This window comes from Geospiza fortis, unplaced genomic scaffold, assembly GCF_000277835.1.
Source record: "Geospiza fortis unplaced genomic scaffold, GeoFor_1.0 scaffold11, whole genome shotgun sequence".
NCBI classification, from domain to species: Eukaryota; Metazoa; Chordata; class Aves; order Passeriformes; family Thraupidae; genus Geospiza; species Geospiza fortis.
Genome location: NW_005054304.1, coordinates 7781152 through 7800478, shown reverse-complemented (window position 1 = coordinate 7800478; position 19327 = coordinate 7781152). Strand labels below are relative to the sequence as shown.

The 19327-nt window shown below is 38.1% G+C and overlaps 1 protein-coding gene across 1 annotated transcript in view; it reads right to left on the bottom strand.

Annotated features, from left to right (window-relative positions):
• The window catches only part of CCSER1 (coiled-coil serine rich protein 1), a 538753-nt gene that overhangs the window by 227264 nt on the left and 292162 nt on the right, over positions 1 to 19327 (bottom strand). Inside the window, exon 8 of the mRNA XM_005418130.2 lies at positions 1117 to 1194. Coding sequence (XP_005418187.1) covers positions 1117 to 1194 — 78 coding nt within the window. The remainder of the gene's footprint in view (positions 1 to 1116; positions 1195 to 19327) is intronic.

Genomic DNA, 19327 nt, shown 5'->3' with positions numbered 1-19327 from the left:
ACATGTTTCCTGTTCCCATTTTCAGTGGAAGAATTTTATTTGACATCTAATGCACAAGAGAGTATTGTGAAGGATAACTGGTCACAGAAGAAGTGGATATCATATTGCAATATAGAAAAATGTTTTTAAATATTTTTGAAAATTCTGGATTTTTCAGCAGTAACATATACGCACCTCAGAGTTTCAGTAAATTCCACCAGACATGACTTCACAGACACAGTAGAATATAAGGGTTCATGTTTGGTAACCCACAAAAAAGAAGTTAATGCAGATAAAACTTTTCATATTAAAGCATGAAATTTTCATGTTTCTATTCACAGAAGACCAAACTTTAATGCTCCACTGACACAGAACTAAAAAGAAGCTTTCAAAGCCTGCTTTAATTCCAGAGGTCTTTCCATAAACTTGAATCAGCATGATGATCTATACCAAGGCACAACCATAGCACTACTTTGCAGAAGAGTTTTTAAAAAATTATTTTTAGGCTTGGCACAAGTCCCAGAATGGAACTGTGCTAAATGTTCAACAAAGATTATTCCAGAGACTCATGTGAGAATGTCTTACACGTATTCAAGCAACACCACACACAGACAGAATATTTCCAGTTAGAAGAACTGGGGCAATAATATTTCTACAGTTAAGGAATCTTCATTGACCGTGTTCTTGCATGAGGACATATATTATCAATACACATTCTAGGAGAAATTCTGGCAGATGCTCTTTAGGAAACAGAACTTTAACATCACTTGGCAAAACTGTACTTATTCCATTATCTTCCAATTTTCAAATCTTGTTTAGACAGCATATGACAATTCTAAACATAATAACCTTATTAATTGTCAGTAAGTGTGCAAATAAATACTGGGAAAAAAATTACAAAGCACTAATACATACCATCCACATTCCTTTATGCAAATTCTCAGCTCTTCATAAAGCCTAAAATTAACAGGGCATTGGTGTGCTGGCAGGCAGTTGTAATTATCTTCTCATGTTTCTGAAGGTACTTTAGAATCACCAAATCCATGCATGGACAACAACAGCAGAGGCAAACCAGCTGACAGAAGTCTGAACACCCACAAACATGATAGAAAAATACTGTTTGATACAGCTACTTACATCATGGCCAACGAGTTCTGTCTGTGTGGATTTATCTGCTTGGGAACTGAGAGCCTTCTGAAAGCACTGAGCCTTTTCCTGTAAAACAGAATAACATTGCATAGGTGAGTCATGGTTTTCCTCACTGGGCTTTGCAGCTCCAAACATCCAGATAAATTCAAAACTTATGCATGGACAGCTGGTAAGAAATAGATTTATTATGGTGCTTTTCACACTGGGAGGTTGATTTCCTTCCTATTGTATGCTTTCATAAATGTATCTTTCTCTTAAACAGAGGGTGGACTCAGATAGTCCAACTCTGTGCTACGGCGGGGTCCACAAGAGCAACGGCACAGAGGCAGACAGGTATGAAGCACTGAGCAGCTGCAGGGACTCCAGCAAATACCAGCACCACTCCAACAGCAAAGAAACAATTTACTTTTTTTAAAACATTAAGGAATATGCAAACTCGCAGATCACAAGCCTGAGATGACTTCTGCCTCCCCCAACAGAAACACGTTAGCAAATCCTAAGCATTTCTTGGGTATTGCATTGATTTCTGCTTTTCCCATCCTTGTCCCTCTGTACCTGAATAATTTTTGGAAGTGTGGCATGGAATCTCTGAACAGGTTTGAGTAAAGATATCTGGCTGCTTTGACACAAAAAAGCCCAGATTGTGATACTTGATTTGAAACCGATCACTAAGCTTGCTGACTCTCATATAGCCCTTGAGCATACTATTTTAGTTTCCACGAGAAGGTATTTGATAAAACAACTCTAAATATGTGGGGTAAGGCAGGAAAAGGCACACAGGAGGGGAAGGGGAATGCAAAGTTCTTCACTGCGTTGGTTTATGTTTTCCTGCTTACTGATTCAGTTTAATTTTTCAGTTGTATCTGTGAAAAACGCTTACCTTGAACTCAAATTCCTCAAGATGTACAAAATATAATTGAATGCTGCCGACAGGAATGTATTACAATAAAACAGAAATCGCATAAATTGCATTTCAAGTTAATTGACTCTCAAGTTCTCATATTATTTGATTCAAGGCAAGGTAAGCACATGACTACATTGCCTAAACAGCAGGAAGAAGTCAACCCCTCAGTGACCCTCATCAACACTATTTTAACCCTTTAAATAAGGGTCGGAGGAAAACAGAATTCGGACTGATCTCTTCACTTGTACAAAACACTTGAGCCCAAATTTGCTGATGTTAACAACCAAGTTAAAACTGAATTAATAGAAAAGGAAATCCTATCTCTAACAGAAATGGTTTGTCTTCCTGAGGTTTGAATATACTAGTCCACTCACTTTTACATGTTTAAAAAACAGCCATTATGATATATCTATCTTATTTTACCACATTTTACTGCACAGAAGCTCCATGAATTTTCAAGTTACAAACACAGATATTGAGTGTTCAAGTAAGATAGCAATTGAAGCAATACTATCATTAAACTGTGTATCTGATCAAATGGAACATTTTTGTTTTTTATGTATGGATTCACAAATACATATTTTGAAAAAGCAGAGAGAAAAAAAAGCCCAGAATAAATCTAAATATTCATTAAGGCAACAAATTAACTGGGAGAGCTAGAAAGGTTGGAATAACAAATATTCTTTCCTTTCCTAGAGGAAAGGAAATGCTCCTTTAACTATGTATATGCAGTGAGATCCATTTTTAACATATCCAAGTTCTGAATCCACATTACCATAGTAATATTTTTTATTTACTTTCGGTGAGTTAACTAATAAAATGGAAAAAACTGAAAAATTCTAGATGTCCAGGTACCGGAAAAGAAAGTTTGAAACTAAAACTCTCTTCTTTCTTCTCAAGTAAAGCAAAACAGAAGATGAAAGATCTTTACAAGGCAGGTAGCACGCTTTAACATCGATTCAGAACAAAGAAGTGAATTATCTGGACATCTATTCACACAGCAGCCTTCTACTACCATCACAGCATTACTTTTAAGGATGATTACTATTATCAGGTAACATTTTAAAGTAATTTTTGAAGTTTTTTCAAGCCCTGAAACTTCCTTGAGACTTTCTTGCCATTTTACAAAAGTCAAAAATTTCCTTTTTTAGCTTTTAGTTTTAGTTTTAAAGGCTTCCTAGTGAAACTGAATAATTATTGACTTTTTCCATATGTGACCCAGTCATGCTTTCTGCCCTTCCTCTATGTATCTGAGAGGAGTCAACTCTCCCTTCTCTAAGATATTACATAGTAAAAAGACTGCAAATAGATCCTTTTAAGAAAAAGGATAAGGAAAACAAAAGGAAAGGGTAAACAAAGCAGGTACCTTTGCCTTTCTAAAGATTTAGAAGGGACCAAGTAATTTATTTAAAAAATATTTTTAGGATCATCCAAAGTACTTCTAGGTGACTTTTTTTAAAGTGAGAGCATTAATGAGCATCTTTTCTTACCATTCTGTGTGTTGTTATTGCTTCTTATTAAAATAAACAGCACAAAAGTACATTTGTAGGTGACAAGGATAAGAGCATGAAAAAGTTTTACTCCCTAGGTCGATCCTAATTCGTGAAAAGGCAGGAAGAGATAATGGCTGTTTTAACAGCAACATTGCCAGGAACATTCACTGCACCCCTCTCTCTGAAGTACCTGTGTGTGTTTCGAGGGGAGAGAGAGAGAAAAACTACATGGAAGGACATTTTCTCAAACATTCCAGTTGCTTCGATTATTGAGATTTTGGTATTTCAACAACCACAGTGAAAAGCATTAGACCATCAATAAGGATCATGTTTCTGTCCATTTCTTCACAGGGGAATAAGTTCACACATCGTTTATATCTCAAACTAGCTCTGGTACTAGAGTGGTTTGAATACTTACTATTTTATTACTATGTAATAAGTCACCAGAAGGTACTGAAATAGGAAGACAACAGATATTAGCTGATAACTGATGCAAGTAAAAATATTACAAATAAAACAGAAAAGTGAAATGTAAGATAAAAAAGTAAGAAATGTAAGACAAAGAAAATGACTTAAGTCTTCCCCACTGAAAGGCAGATAGGAAAAAAGTCAGTTACTTAGATTTAGGGAGTCAGTAGGAGTTGATATTGATACATCTTGGAACATGACATTGGTTTTCTAAAATATTTCTTCTCTGAACAGGAGAGTATCAAAACAATTTTCACAGCTTTGACTGTGAACATGTCAAAGTTGTTTTTTGTGACTGTTTTCTTATTCCATTCCCTACCAGTGACAGCATGGTGACCACTTGTGGTGCTTTGTTTAATTGCAAATTCCAAAGAGAAAATGCTTGCCAATTATTTCAAATGGTAACATTAAATCAAGGAGCAAAACTTACTGCTCCAGCTATTTAAAAGGAAAAGTCTACTGTCCAGTAGAGCTGTGGTTTTAATCGTCATGGATTATATCTTGCCTAGTAGATAGCATGTTAAATATTTTTTCCTAATGGCTGTTTCACCTTTATTGTTACTTAGTTTAAAATATACAATATCATAAATTAACTTTTTACCTCTGTCTGCTATAGTCTGTACAGATTATTCTGAGACTTCATGAAAATAAAAGTGGTGTTTTAATGTTTTGTCTCAGCATACATCCAGAACAGCCTCCAACAGCCACTAACAGTGCAGTCAGATTTACAACTTGTGATTATTTCTCTTAACTCAGGCATTAACCCCACTGAGAATAACAACTTATGTTCACCACAGAACTGAGGAGAAAAAGCTGCTCTTCAGAAGACTTATAAAAATGCAAAGTCTTTTAATTCTGATGTGCTTTGGGATTAAACTTAATCAACAGCAGCAGTTAGGCAGAGAGCAAAGGGATAACAATAGAAAAAAACCTGCTTTCCACCATCTATTCTACCTAATTTACAGACTACAATGAGCTACAGAATTGACTTTATGACAGCTATTTCCACAGAAATTGAGTCCCTGTTGGTTTGAGTCTCAGTTTGGGAAGAAAACATATGATATCCAGCATAGTTCCAGCGATCAGCTGCAGTACAGCTGAGTCACATCACACTTGAAAACACTTTGTGAAGCCCAGCAAAAAGCCCAGCTGTCTCTTGAGCACAGCATGAGAAAACAGCTACAACTTGCTTCAGCTGTCCACACATAAATGTACTATGAACTGAGGTGCTACATAGCCACAACAAATTTAGAGGCATTACTCTGGAACCACAGTCACAAACAGGTGTGACCATCCCCACAATCCCCCCAGGGGACTATTCCACTGATCAGGAGAAAAACGTGAGAAAACTTGGTGGAAATGCACCCAAGTATGCCCAAACGCAGGTTTCACTGACGGTTATAGTGCTGTCAAATCACTGTAAACAACAAACACCAAATCTACACAGAATCTCAAAGAACATTCCATTGCTCTCACACAGGACTCTTACACAAACCAAAATAGTTTTTCAGTTTTTACATTAGGAGACTTTTGTAAAACACAAGGCAAATTTCTATGCATATGGTAAATACGGCATCTGCAATGAAAGCACACCTTCTGCTTTGATTTCTGTCAGATCACAATATCCAGGTATGAATCGAGAAGGGCTAAGACAAGCCAGTCTCCAAGCAGTCTGCAATACTTCAAGAATTAGTTGAAGTCTGCCAAGTCTGAACACATCTGATGGAAAAAAGACAGATTCTAAAAATGCAATCACTTCATAACAGGTCTTTGAATATCAACAATATTTATCAAGGTTTAAAATCTCTGACAGTTACAAGTCCTGCCGTAGACATGCCAGCTAACCTTACAGTATTGCAAAGGTTTACTACATCTTAACCAGAGAGGATTATTACTATTTTAAGTTTTAAGAGCCTTACAATCCAAAGTATTGCCTTAAACTTTTCATCCCCAAGTTCTGCAATATAAAAATTCTTCTCTTTTGCTGAGTGCTGTATGACCTTACCAACAAGAGATGACTCCAAACTTTGAGAGCCCAGTCTATGTCTATCTACTTAGAAAGACAAAACACAAAAAAAGTGAATCTCCTAGCCCACTGAGCTGACAAATGTCAGAGACAGGAAAACAGTCTTTAAAATGGTATGTTCTGACTCATTTATTTGACTGGAAGGTGCTGTACTGTAAAATTTGCTACTACCACTCGTGTATGTGCTGCAAAATTAAAAATAAATGTTTACAGGTATCCAAGACCATCTCAGAATTTCAGAACAAGAATCTTCCAAATATACCTGAATTTTTAAGTTATTTTTCAATAGCATCCTGGGAAGATGCTTTAAAATATAGCATTAAATAGTGGGAGGTATCTTTATTCCATGTGAAAAAAATCCCTATTTCATTTCTTGGATCAGGAGAATTTCTTGACAATAGATGTACTTTGATTAATTACTTACTATTCTACCTGTTGCATCAATAGAATGCTAAATTATTATTATTAGAATTTATGATTTATATTTTAAAGCAAAACCTGTACGTTGCTTATTTCTATCATTCAGTCATTCAGTAAATCTGAATAGCAAGCTGTCATTTCCTTACTGATTATGGCTCCCATGGCTACTTTTAGATATATACCTATGTAAATATATCACTATAAAATAGAGGAACTTTTTTATACTGACCACATCTCAAAAAAAAAAAAAAAACAAACAAAAAAAAACCCAAACCAACCCCAACAACAACAAAACAAAAACAAAACAAAAGCAAAACCCCAAAACAAACAAACAAACAAAAACCCACATAAAATTCACATACTCACATATGGCCCAGATATAGCCATGCATGCTTTGAATAATGCAATGCAATAAAAAAATTATATGGTCACACTCTCTGAATAACATGGCCATAACAAGTGATGCCAACCTTAACACTCCAACAACAAAACAAAAAACCAAGACCTGAGAAAGTTATTGGAAGAAAAGGAAACATAAGCAGCTGTGCACTCATAACCCTTCAAAAGGCTGACATATCAGGTACAGGAGTTCATGTAGAAATTATCTCTACAAATAGCCTTGAACCTTTAATAAGTATTGTTGTTAGTTTAAATTTGTGTTGTGGTTGCATGCAGATGTCCAAGAAGGTATTACTAAGTCTTATAGAAGCTTATCTAATAGAGAAGAGCATCTCTTTCACCCCATATCTCCTTGGGTTATCACTGCTACACCAACTGCTAGGACCACCCAGACAAATAAAATCCTGTCCCAAAATATAAAACACCCAACAGACAAGATGAGGAGACAGTATTACTCCAGTTTGATAACTCAGAAATGGTGGTACTGGGACACTAAACCTTACACAGCAGCAAAACACAAAAAAACCCCCACATAAACACTATTGACTTAATCATCCCATAAACAGTTGAAGAAAAACAATAAGTGATTTATTTTTCAAGGTCACGTGAAGCCAATGAAGAGTTATGGAGTGCTGCATAAATATGTAGCCCAAATCTTGTGTCCTGGAAAAGCGGACTTCCTCACACCATTAAATTCAACACACTCGCTTTAGGCTAGGAATTTCTGGGCTCAGTCACCTTCTCAGAGCCCACTGCAGAGGAGTATTCAGTACGACACTGAATTGGAAGATTACTGCAAAGGAGAGCTACACGTTAGGGTTCAAAGATTCAACTTGCACACCACTGATTCACAGTACTTTTACACAGCATTTTTATCTAAATGGACATCACAAATTGGCAAGGAACTCTCCTCAATTAGTGCTCTCATTTACTTAACTGAACAGTATTAATTAGCCCCTCAAGATATGAAACAATTTACCAGTTTTATACACACCAATTTTTGCCCCTTCATGTCTAAAGTACTTGATCATCAAAAATAAGCAAGCTTAAATCCATTTAAGTTCTGCTTTTCTTATATTTGCTAGCTGAAAATGGAGATGAGACAAAGCCTCTAATTAAATTGCTTGCAAACTAATGTTCAGGTTTTTCAGAAATAACTGCAACTTAGAAAATCGTACTCCTTGAACAAGGAAATAAACGTATTTATTTCAAGTATTTTTCTCATGGGGGTTGCACATTACCTCTCTCAGTCTAGCATGAGCTAAGAACCTGGATAGGAAAATATGGATTAGATAGATTATTCCTGCCCTTCTGCTTTCACTGAAATATACTGCAATAACATCACCTCTAGTTGGTATGCTCACGATTCACCTGGCAGAGTTATGCTGACACACATACACAAAGCTAACATATAAATGGACAAAAACCTACTAAATTTAATTAAGAAAGGAAGCACTGTTTATAACTTTGGGCTTTTTTCTTCCTTTACACCTTTTCAGAACAACCACATTTATCACTTTTATGGTGTACACGACTTTAAATGCTGCCAGGTTCTGCATGGGTACACAAACAGAATTTTAGTCTGTCCAAAACATCTGCTTTGAAAGGGTTGGAATTATTTTTTTGTAACTTCTTTCACAGTTTTTTGGTGACTATCCCTATTCATCAAAAGAAAAACTCTCTGCTTTAATAAATATAGTACAACATAACAGCATTATCAAAATCCTCTAGCATTACTAACAGATGTTTCTGCAAAGCATTTAATATAAGGTTTTACCTGGGGAAGCTGTTTCATTAACTTTTTAAATTATCCAAGGCATTTGTTAACTTTTTGTTACGTTTTTCTTCCCTACTTACCATTGAAATGCTAACATCCTTTAGGTCTCTAAGAGGAGATATTTATGAGCATTGCCTATCAAATATTTCAGTTGGTTTGAGGTTTCCTTTGCCTCTTTGCACAGAGGGACATCAGTGGGATGTGATTCACATCAGTGCCAGTCACTTGATGCAGAGATTTAACACCATGCATTAGACAGAGTGCAAGAATCATTAAATCATCGCAGTCCAAATTGCAACTGTTGTTTATTGAAGGCTTCTGGCATTAATTAAACCTCACACAGCTAAGTATTTACAACAATTTTACAGATTGCTGTCCTGAGGAATGAGATTCACAATTGTGGCACTAGGAGCTTACAGTACAAAGGCAATGGAAGGGTCATTTGTGAGTTCTCCCAGCAGCAATTGCATGAGGAAGGCAGATTTTGATCATCTGTTGGTCAAATGAATAGAAAAAATAATCACATAAATCAAATAATTGCTGCCACCATGAAAATCAACAAATCCCTGGACCAATCTCTGTGCTAAATAAGGCTGCAGTTTTATTCACTGACTTCAACAACATACACTCTCTGCATCATTGTAAATACATCCAGCAATATTGAAAACAACCCACAGCTGCCACTCTGAGCTGTTGCCTCTATGAATTTAAGTCAATTATTCAATACATTTTGGCAGGTGTTTTGGACAGAACCATCAGTTTGGGTTTAGCATGGCCAGAACAGACAATTCTTTGACTTGCTTTTGTCCTACACTGGTGTGCAGCCCATTCAATGCACACATTCAAATGCACACACTGGCAGTGATCACGCTGCCTGTCCCTCTAATTATTTTTTTACAATGGTCAGCTCTAACTGGTACAAGCAACAGAGTGAGTTTTCATGAAAGTCACTGTCTGGATAGATAAGGAGGGCCTCAGCTGGCAAGGGGCTCCAGGAGGAGTTTCAACCTGAAAGTCAGCCCACAGGTAACAGCACAGAGCTGTGCAGCACCTTCTGCCCAGGTAACACTCTGGAGCCCAGAAGGATTTGTAGGGATTATATGGGAAAGTGAGGCAAGGAGAATTATAGGGAGACAGAAAGCTTCAATGAAAGACTTAGGAGACATACTCAGGATTTAGCAGTAGAGCTCAGGAAAATGCTTCAGTCACTACACCAGGCACTCACACTGCAAAGACTTTTTCCTGGGCAATTAACTGCTTAAGCAAGGACCAAAAGGCACTTTTACCCTTTGTGAACCTTCTCTCAGGGGAAGTCACAGCATGGTTTTTCCCAGTAATTGACACTGGAATGTTATTAAAGTAGACAGCTTTTTACTGTGAGTTCAGGTTCATCATTCATGCCCTCCATTTTTACTCAGTCACCTCAACTGAGACACTGAAAATTAAGTTTGAAGCACATCATATTCAATTCACTAAGACAAAACCAACACACTTTAATATGCATTATCAGGTATTCCAAATAGTATTGCAAGGCCCACAAGTAATTTTCAGCAGCTCTGTACTACTTTGTCTAAGCAGAATAGCTGTGACCAGACAACAGCATTTTCTTTCACTTTTACAACACCAAAGCAATTGAGAAAAGAGGAGCATATCAATCTCCCCCTCTTTCAGACATGTCTTTAATTAACTCAGAAACTTCCCCAATGATGGGAGTTTGACTTTGTGAGAGCTGTGAGAATGTTACAAATTCTACAGCAAATAATTTGGATGCCAGGACTTTGGATGCCAGGACTCAGTCAAGCATTTTAGCAATAACATTTTGACTTCAACTGGTGAAACTAACAAAATATGTAGCAAAGTATTTTCATTATCATATAAAACTTGGAGATTTCCAAGCATCTGCAAATGATAATAACAAGCATAATATTGTACAAGGAAAGTAACCATTACATTCAGGTTTTTGCTATGATGGCTACGCAAAAAGGCAACTGTTGCACAAAGAATTGAAATAGGATTCATTTTACTATTTCCAGAAGAATTAGAGGACCTTCAGAAAGAGTACCGAAAAAAGATCTTGCATTTTTTCTTTTTTTTTAAACTACAATTTCTCATTAAGGAGATGGTGACTAGATCTTTATTTCCCACTGACATATTTCATAAGCAAAACACGTTGCTATGGTCCCCAGATTGCTGCTGTAATCAAACCAAAAAGGATGACTTATAATCATGACCATAAAGCAGCTGTCACATAAAACTGTTCAAAGAAGGGAAATCACAACTGTAACTATGATATATTAATAAAAACATGAGAACTACATTATACGAGTCTAAAGACACCCTGATACTTCTTACAGTGTTTTTCAGACAAAAGAGGAATAAATTCTCATTTTGCCTCAGAAAATAAGAAATAAAAAAGAGATGAAGGTGAATCTACAGCGCTTGAAAAACATTAATATCCAGTTTATACTGTAACATAAATTCACTCCACCAAATAAACCATCCTTATTGTCTCATAATCAGCCTGTTGGTACACTATTGTTGACAACAATTTTTCTGCTAACATTTTTACAAGTGCTTTTAATGCTGTCCCAGTGCTGTCTGAGCTCATTGTGTGTACCTATTATGAAAAAAGGATTTGTTTGCAAATGCCCCTTTTAGATAAGCCAGTGTTGCCTAGGAAGATGTCTCATTTCTCAACACACGCAGAAGAGAGATGAATCTTGTCTGTTGGCCAAAGACCAGGGACTCCCTCTGATATCCAAGTGTAAACCAAAAATACAGCTTTGAACCAAAAGCACTTTCAGGCTAGTCAGGTTAAAAGATGCAATGAATGGCTGCAGTACAAGATGGAGCTACAAAACTACAACCATGGTCCAGCTGCATTGCACCAGTGAGCAGCAGAAATCCTTTGGGGGTTAATAAATTAACAGGTAAAAAGCATTTCAGGAGATCCCTTGAGCTGCAAACTGATGGACTGGGAGAACACTGAAGAAAATATTGAATTTCTTCAAATGCCAGCTTTTCTGAAAGCAGTTGCTTGTGGCCACCACTGGAGACAGACTGCTGAAGGGCTGGATAAACCCTTGCACTGACCCAGTACAGATTTTCTCATTTCATATTCCAAAGACTAAACCAAATCCATTCTGTTTTGTAAGACTGCAATATCAGACTCCCAAGAACCCAGCTCATATTGTTCCAATGGACAAGAAAATTGGTTTCCACCGCTTTTCATCCAGTCATTCCTTGTTTCTTAATAACTACAAGATACTTTGTGTAGACACAATAAAACCCACCCCTTTAATCTAAAAGAAATCCAGAAAACCTATTTTAACCTGTGACTCTTCGGGAACCATATGGCAGCTCTCAATTTCCAAAATTTCAAGCTGAATGGAAGTTATCAAACATGCTAAAGAAACAGGTGTGTTATTAGCAGAGAAGTAAAGAGATACTCTAAAAGACCCTCAAATGGTGCATCCAAAAGCATTTATCTGTGAGACCTTGGGGATTGCAATGTGTGCCTCTACACCATACTATTGACATTTGGTTCAGATTTCTGTTTTCCTCAGAAACTTTCTGCACTGTCCTCCCTAAGATATCTGTGGATTTAGCAATTCTGTATCACCTACAATCATTAAATGCAAGCTGGGTAAAAAGCTAAGCCCACTTTTGTTCATTGATAATTTAACAAAGTCAAAAAAGGTAAAAATCTTGATTTTGCTCTGTTCCTTAAATGGGTTTTGCAGAACCCAAATTAGAGTATGTCCTTCTGAGGTTTTGAGCTGTTTTTTTTTTTATCCAATTCTTCAATCCATTTGTTTGCTGATTTTCTAGTATTGAAACTCAAACTGGGTCAACAGACCAACAACTCAGAACATCACTGAACTCTCAAAGTCAGATGTAAATGAATAAAGTAGTTCAGATCCCTGCCAATTTGATAATAACAGATGGTTTGACATTTCTGTGTCTTGAGCATTTATGGCACATTATTCCATTCATGGCAACCAAGAGTCTCGTTCCTCCGAATACAACTCGTTTACAGAAGGCTGTCACATGTCTATTTCCAAACTGCATAAAAAATGAAATAGAAAAGCAGAAAATAAAACAGAATTACTTGAGCAAACATTATTTATAAAGTACAGATATGGTAGATGTAACTTGTCTTCTGTGGAAAAATAGCTGAGTTTTTCATAAGTTCCACAGAATTTCTCAAGTAGATTGTCTTAAGCTTTCAGGTTCTTCTAGCTATTTGTTTTAAAAATGCTGCAGAAAAAAATGGACTTGTTATTTACAAGCACCACTCTATATCAAGATTGGAAAGCTTGAAAAGAGATGTAGTGTTCAATATTCTTAGGAAGAGTTCAGTTTATCCTGTTTACACTGGCTTTTCCAGCATCACTTACAGAGACAGTATTTGCTTTGCTGTCAGAATATGCATACAAGCAGAAGTAAAGAAAGCAATTACATTTTGAAGTGCCCAAATTGCACCCAACCTGTGAAAGATTTAATTGTTTTTGGCAGCCTAAGTCTCCAATTCTACCACAGTCACTATGGTAGACATTATAAACAGGTGAATTTGCCTTTTTTCTGTTCTTCTGAGTGCATTTCATTTCTATCCTAGCCTTAGCTTTTTTCCTCAGGCACTTCAGAGATCTTCCATGACAACTGATCCTATATATTAAGCTCAGCCCTATCCACATGCCAAGTTTTACCTGCTGGAATATAATGTTCCATTAGTTGTTTGTTTTGTTTATTTACTGGTCCTGGTAGAGGTCACTACACAGCCTCACAACTAGAAGGAAACCATATCGTGCAGAGACGTAGTCAAAGAACTTACACAAAACACACACATGGAATGGGCAACACAAATATTTTTTTTGCCAGTGGATATAGAAACACTGACGTTGTAAGAGAACCTCAGATGACCATCTTTAGTCCTACAGCTGCTCTCTCATCAGCTCAGGTGGTACTATTGAGGTTTAGCTTCCTTAGGCTGGTGTAATTTGTGTGATCTTTACACGGTTAGAGACCCAATAACACATTTTATTCCACTCATAAAAAACAGGGAAAATGAAAAAAAAACAACACAGCTCACCCCCTCCCAATTTCACATACAGCTTCCTCATTATCAGTGATCAGGATAGTTAGGAATTGGACTCAAAGGATACCAAACTAAAATTCTGACACAAAATTCTCACTTCTATTAATCTGTGTTCAATTCCTCTTTTCATCTGCACTAGATTTGAGATGACCACCTCTGGTACTCTTTGCTTTCCACTCATGTTATCTCCTTGGAGACCTGGTCCTTCCTTACTTTGTAACTTTTCCTGGTCCTTTCTTTCCTTGCTACGAAATGGCTGACAACATTTGTTCTTTTTCTGCCCCTGAAACACTTGGCTCTTCCCTTTAGACTTCAGTCTCTGATATGTGCAATCGTGAAATCCAACGTCCCTCCCGACTGCAATAACTTCAGTTGAAGGGCAGCCACAAGAGTTGGCTTCTCAAGTGCCACGGTTGCCATCTTTTTTAAAAGTTCTTTCTGAAGAAGTAAAAGTGTTGCAGAGGGGACAAAAAATGGAGCTTACTTGACTGCAGAAGTTATCTCTGAACTGATACTTTCATGGCTTTAGAACATCCTGAGGCATGAAAATACAAACACAGCATCTTTGTTATTCTCCTTACGTTTTTTCTTTTTTTTTTCCCAGCAAGGAGAGCACCTGTTTTCTCTGCCACAGGATAATTTACAAACTGAGTATATTTGCTTTATATTATGTCCTAAATGTGGATCTAAACTTAAACCCCTTCAGAAGTCAGGGTGATGTCCCTCACTTGCCGCTTCCTCTTCCAACCACTGCCTCACATGTGATCTTTTTGTTCCTCCATCTGGCTCCAGGGAAGTTACCCTGCAACCAGAAGTGGAGCTACAGCTGAGTGTGCAGCTGGGACTCCACAGTGTCACCCTGAGTGCAGGACCTCCCAGTGACACTACGGCAGAGCAGCACAGCATCCATCACACTGCACATGGTGCCAGTCTTCACCCTATCTTCCTACATCTTACCCACTTCCACAACTTCTCTGTCTTCAGCAAAAGAGCCTGCACGGCTCAGATTTTATAGAAACAGCTGAGTCAACTGGGACATTAAATAGGTCAATGTGGAGGACACAGCCAATGCCCCCTTGTCAATACACACTCCTGCATTTCCAAGTTCTCAGAAGAGAAACGAAGACCACCCTTTTTCATTAATGTGCTGTCCCCAGAGCTGGCACATTGGCCATACTGGGCTTCATCAGAGACAGGTAAGAATGCTTTAATGAAATGGAATCTTTTATATCTTGTCCTAGAAGCTAGCTGATGTTGATTCCTTAGCTTATCATGGCAGGAAAAAACAGCCCTGTGCTGTATGCTGACCTTATATGGTTCAAAGCGGAAAAAAACTACATTTTCTATAAAATGTCACTAAATACATGTTTATGCACAGATCCCAAAGTCAGTGAAGGAAAGGAAAGGAGGTGCTCCAGACCTGGAGCAGAGATTCCTTTGTAGCCTGAGGTAAAGCCCATAGGGAAGAAGCTGTGCCCCTGCAGCCCATGGAGGTTCATGGTGAAGAGAGATCCACCTGCAGCCTGAGGAGAAGTCCATGATGGAGCAGGTAGATGGGCAAAGGAGTCTCTTACCCTGTCTGCAGCCTGTGCTTGGAGGGGAGACTACCAGCAGGACCTGTGGCCCCATGGAGAGAGGAGACCACACCAGAGCAGGTCTGTTGGCAGGACCTGTGACGCCATGGGGCACCAACCCTGGAACAGTCTGTTCCTGAAAGACTGGACCCCGTGCAAGGGATCTCTGCTGGAACAGTTTGTGAAGAACTGCAGCTCATGGGAAGGACCCATGATGAAAACGTTGGTGGAGGACTGTCCCCTGTGGGAGGGAACTGATGCTGGAGCAGGGAAAAGAGTGTGAGGAAGCTTCCCCATGTTGAGCAAGGAGCTGCAAAGACAGTGTGTGATGAACTGAGCACAACCCCATTCCCTGACCCCTGCAATGCTGTCACAGGGGGCTAGAGCAAATCCAATGCAAAGTTAAGCCTGGGAAGAAGGGAGGGGTCAGTGACAGGCTTTTTTAAAGACTTGATTTTACTTGTCTTTATCCTGATTTGACTGGCAATGAATCAAACTGACATCCACAACTCAAGACTGTTTGTGTCAGTAATGGGTGTGTGACCTCTCCCTGTCCTTATCTCAACCCATGGAGCCTTAATTCCACTTTCTCTCCCCTGTCCAGTTGAGGAGGGGAAGTGATGGACTGGCTTTGATGGCCAACTGGTGCTCAGCCATGGTCAGCCCACCACACTTGGTTAACTGTGAGCCTGCAGGGACGTGCCCCCAGACAATGGGATGAAATTCTGCATGCACCAGCAGCACGGAAGTGTATCACTGCACTGGGCCTTTACTGCTGGAAGGCAAAATGATTAAAAACTTTGTTACAGTGTCCAAAAGAAGTGTTACAGAATCTATTTATGTATCTCATAAATACAACAGTATTATAACTGACTCAACTACCAAAGCTATACCTGGTAGAGTGTAGCTCCTCTGCACTCTAGAAAAACTCAAAGGTTTTGAATTTAATTTAACACATATTTTTAGCAATTCATTCTTAGGCAGAAAAATAGAAAAAAAAATGCTCCAAATTGCATTGTCTTTGATGCTACCCTTCCAGGGAAATCTTTAAATTGGACACAATGAGAGATCCAAGGTCAAAAGGGAAAGGATATGTGATGTACCACACCTCTCTCTGAGATACCCTTTTCTCTTCTATTTTCATTCATTTTGCAGTTCAGAAAGGTAGTCACCAGAAATTCAATGTTCTATATCAATGATTCTCACCAAATTGCCTTGCAGTACAGGTCACACAGTTCATATACTCCCTCCTGTTCTGTCTGTTCATGTGTTTCAGCTGACTGCTTTAGACAGGTGGTTTCTTTATCCATCTCTGAATTTCTGCTCCCTCTAGTTACTGAGTGGTAGTCTCAGGTTGCTACTCTGAAAGAACAGTAATTCTGATTTCCCCAAGTGTACTGTGTCATTACAATCTGTCAGGTTAGCATATCCAGCTTATCACTTCATTCCTCATCCAAAAAGGAAGCTCCAAAACAATGTATACCCTTTAGACTTCTTTCAAAAGTAAACCATGAGCACATCATCATGTTTTAGTCACAAGCACAATGACAGAATACTTCAGTGGACTATCAAACTAAATACCTTTGTGGAAAATCTGGAGAAAAAGAGGAAGATCCTCCTGCATGCTTGAGCAAATATTATTATTTATACAATTCAGAATGTCACAAAATTACTTGTCCAGATCCTGTAATCTACCATGAAAATATTTTCTCCGAATAAAGCAATGTGGTAGTAGAAATGTATTTCTTAAAATTATCTGGGACCCGTGGGAAGTGCAGTCAGACATTAGCTCAGACAAAATATTCCAGATTATATGAAATTATAAAATAACACCCCAAACAACCAAAAATAAAGAGGTAAGTTTAGTTATACAGTAGGAAGTTGTAAAAAAATTTGTGTTGTATGTCACAGACATAATTTTTAGTATGATAAAGAGCACTGCTTTCTAAATCTTGGATTTTTTTTTTTCCATTATGAGTTTTTGCTGATCAGTTTTAATAGAACACCACCATATAAGCATACTGCCCTATTATTTGTTCCTTGATAGTAAAAAATCCTTACACAACACTGGGGAACATTTACTGTTTCTCAAAAGGGATAGTTTTCCCGAAACAATAGTTTCAATGAAGTTCAGCCTTCTCAGTTTTTTTTCTTAACAATTACTTTATCTTGGGAATTTTGATGTTTTGTTTTGGGGTTAAGTGTTTAATTTGTTATCAAAAATTAATCCACGTGAAATACAACTTTTTAATTGATTTCCAAGACCTCCATCTTCCGGCAGCAATTACAGGCACAAACGGGGAAATTTCCAAGGCTTAGCTCACAAGGAATTACACTTTGTGTTTAGCAGAAATGAAAAGACAAAATCTGAACTACATAGCATACAATGACTAATATTGCATTATTAAATGCAATAAACTCTCATCAGAAGATTAATTTATCCTTTTTTTTAAGGGTTGGGGTGAGGAGGGGGGAAGCAGGAAGGAGGCCGACATAACTGGAAATTTTATCACTGCCAGCAGGAATATGAGCAGAATTAAAGCCAGTCTTCTGTACTTCCCAAGGGAGTGCTTCGCAGCCTTCATTTTCTTTCAAGGTTTTGTAATTGTATTTCCATAATTTAGTCACATAAACAATATTATGACTTAGGTACTTCTTAATTTTATCCCACAAAAAGAGCAAGTTTCAATTTTCCACTTATCACTGTAATAGCCAACTTATTAAAAACATGTAGCAGAGCTAAGTGATAATAGGTTATATCCTTGCTTTCCAGTATTTCTTTTAGAACTACCTTTTACATATTTCGTTGGAAGAGAAGTACTTGAGCAATTTGGCTTTCTTCACTGTAAAGTGACTCTAGCAAAATGAAATTCATGCAGCTGGTTGATGGACTTGCTTGTGAAACAAAGTTGTAAAGTTTTGGGGTGGGTTTTTTGGGGGGTGGGAGGGGTGTGGATTAGTTTTGGTTTGGGGTTTTGATTTGTTATGTTTTTTATTACAACGCAGCTTTGGATTAAGCTGTTAAATCCATAAATAACCCATTTTTCAAATGCTGGAAGTACACAATTATCTGTACTCGCTTCCATGAGGTTCTCAAACACCAATTGTATTTGAAGACTTAGACCATTTTCAAGGTAAGGACCCAGAATTCAAAATTTAATAAGAATTTCAAAATACCACAAGATAAGCACTTAGTCTTCAAAACTTGTCTCTCTGATAAATTCATGCCCTTAAACCAGAAAAGCAGAGAAAAGGGAATTAAGTATCCTCTTACTATAGCATCTGACTAACAACACATTATTTCACCAACTGAATTAAGTTTTGAAGGGCCAGTGAGCAACAATTGTCCCTGTCAGCTTGTCAAGTAAAACTAACTTTAATGAAAACCTGAAGCATCAGCCCAGAAGTAAAGGCATTTGTTGCGGCGCGGCCGCTTTGCTTTTGTTGTTTGTAAGATTTAAAGTTTAAGTTGTATTTTAATGTCGTTAATGTTCAATTGGTATGTTCCAGTTTCGCCCCGTTTCTGTTAAAAATGGTTCTGTCTTAGGCTCCCTCCCCACCTTCCCCCTCTGCAGTTATCTGTCAATTCTACAGTTACCCTGGAAACTCCCGCCACTTTGTATCCATTGTCATGTCAATCCTTGGTTCCCTCCTAAGTTGCTATGGTTTCTTAGTTAACCCCTCCTATGTTCCTACAGCAACCTCCCTGTCCGTCACCCTCTGCCACTCCCAGTCCCTAGAATCGTCCACACTAGGCTGAGGGTGATTGGAGCAGGGGTTGCTGTCCCTCCCCAATTCGCTTCCCATTCGTTGTTCATTTTTGTCCATCAGTCGGTTCTGTTCTGTTACTGGCCAGGGGGCGGGTTTACTCCGCCCCTCTGGTCCTCCTTAAAACCTTGTGTTGTCCACACCCATTCCGCCAGATCTTTGCAGCCCGCGCGCATACGTATTCACTGCCTCTCCTACTAAACCTTTCCTGCTGCGAAGAACTGCTGCCTCTCTCGCCTTGTCCTTGCTGCCTTGGCTTAGCTCTCTGCCGT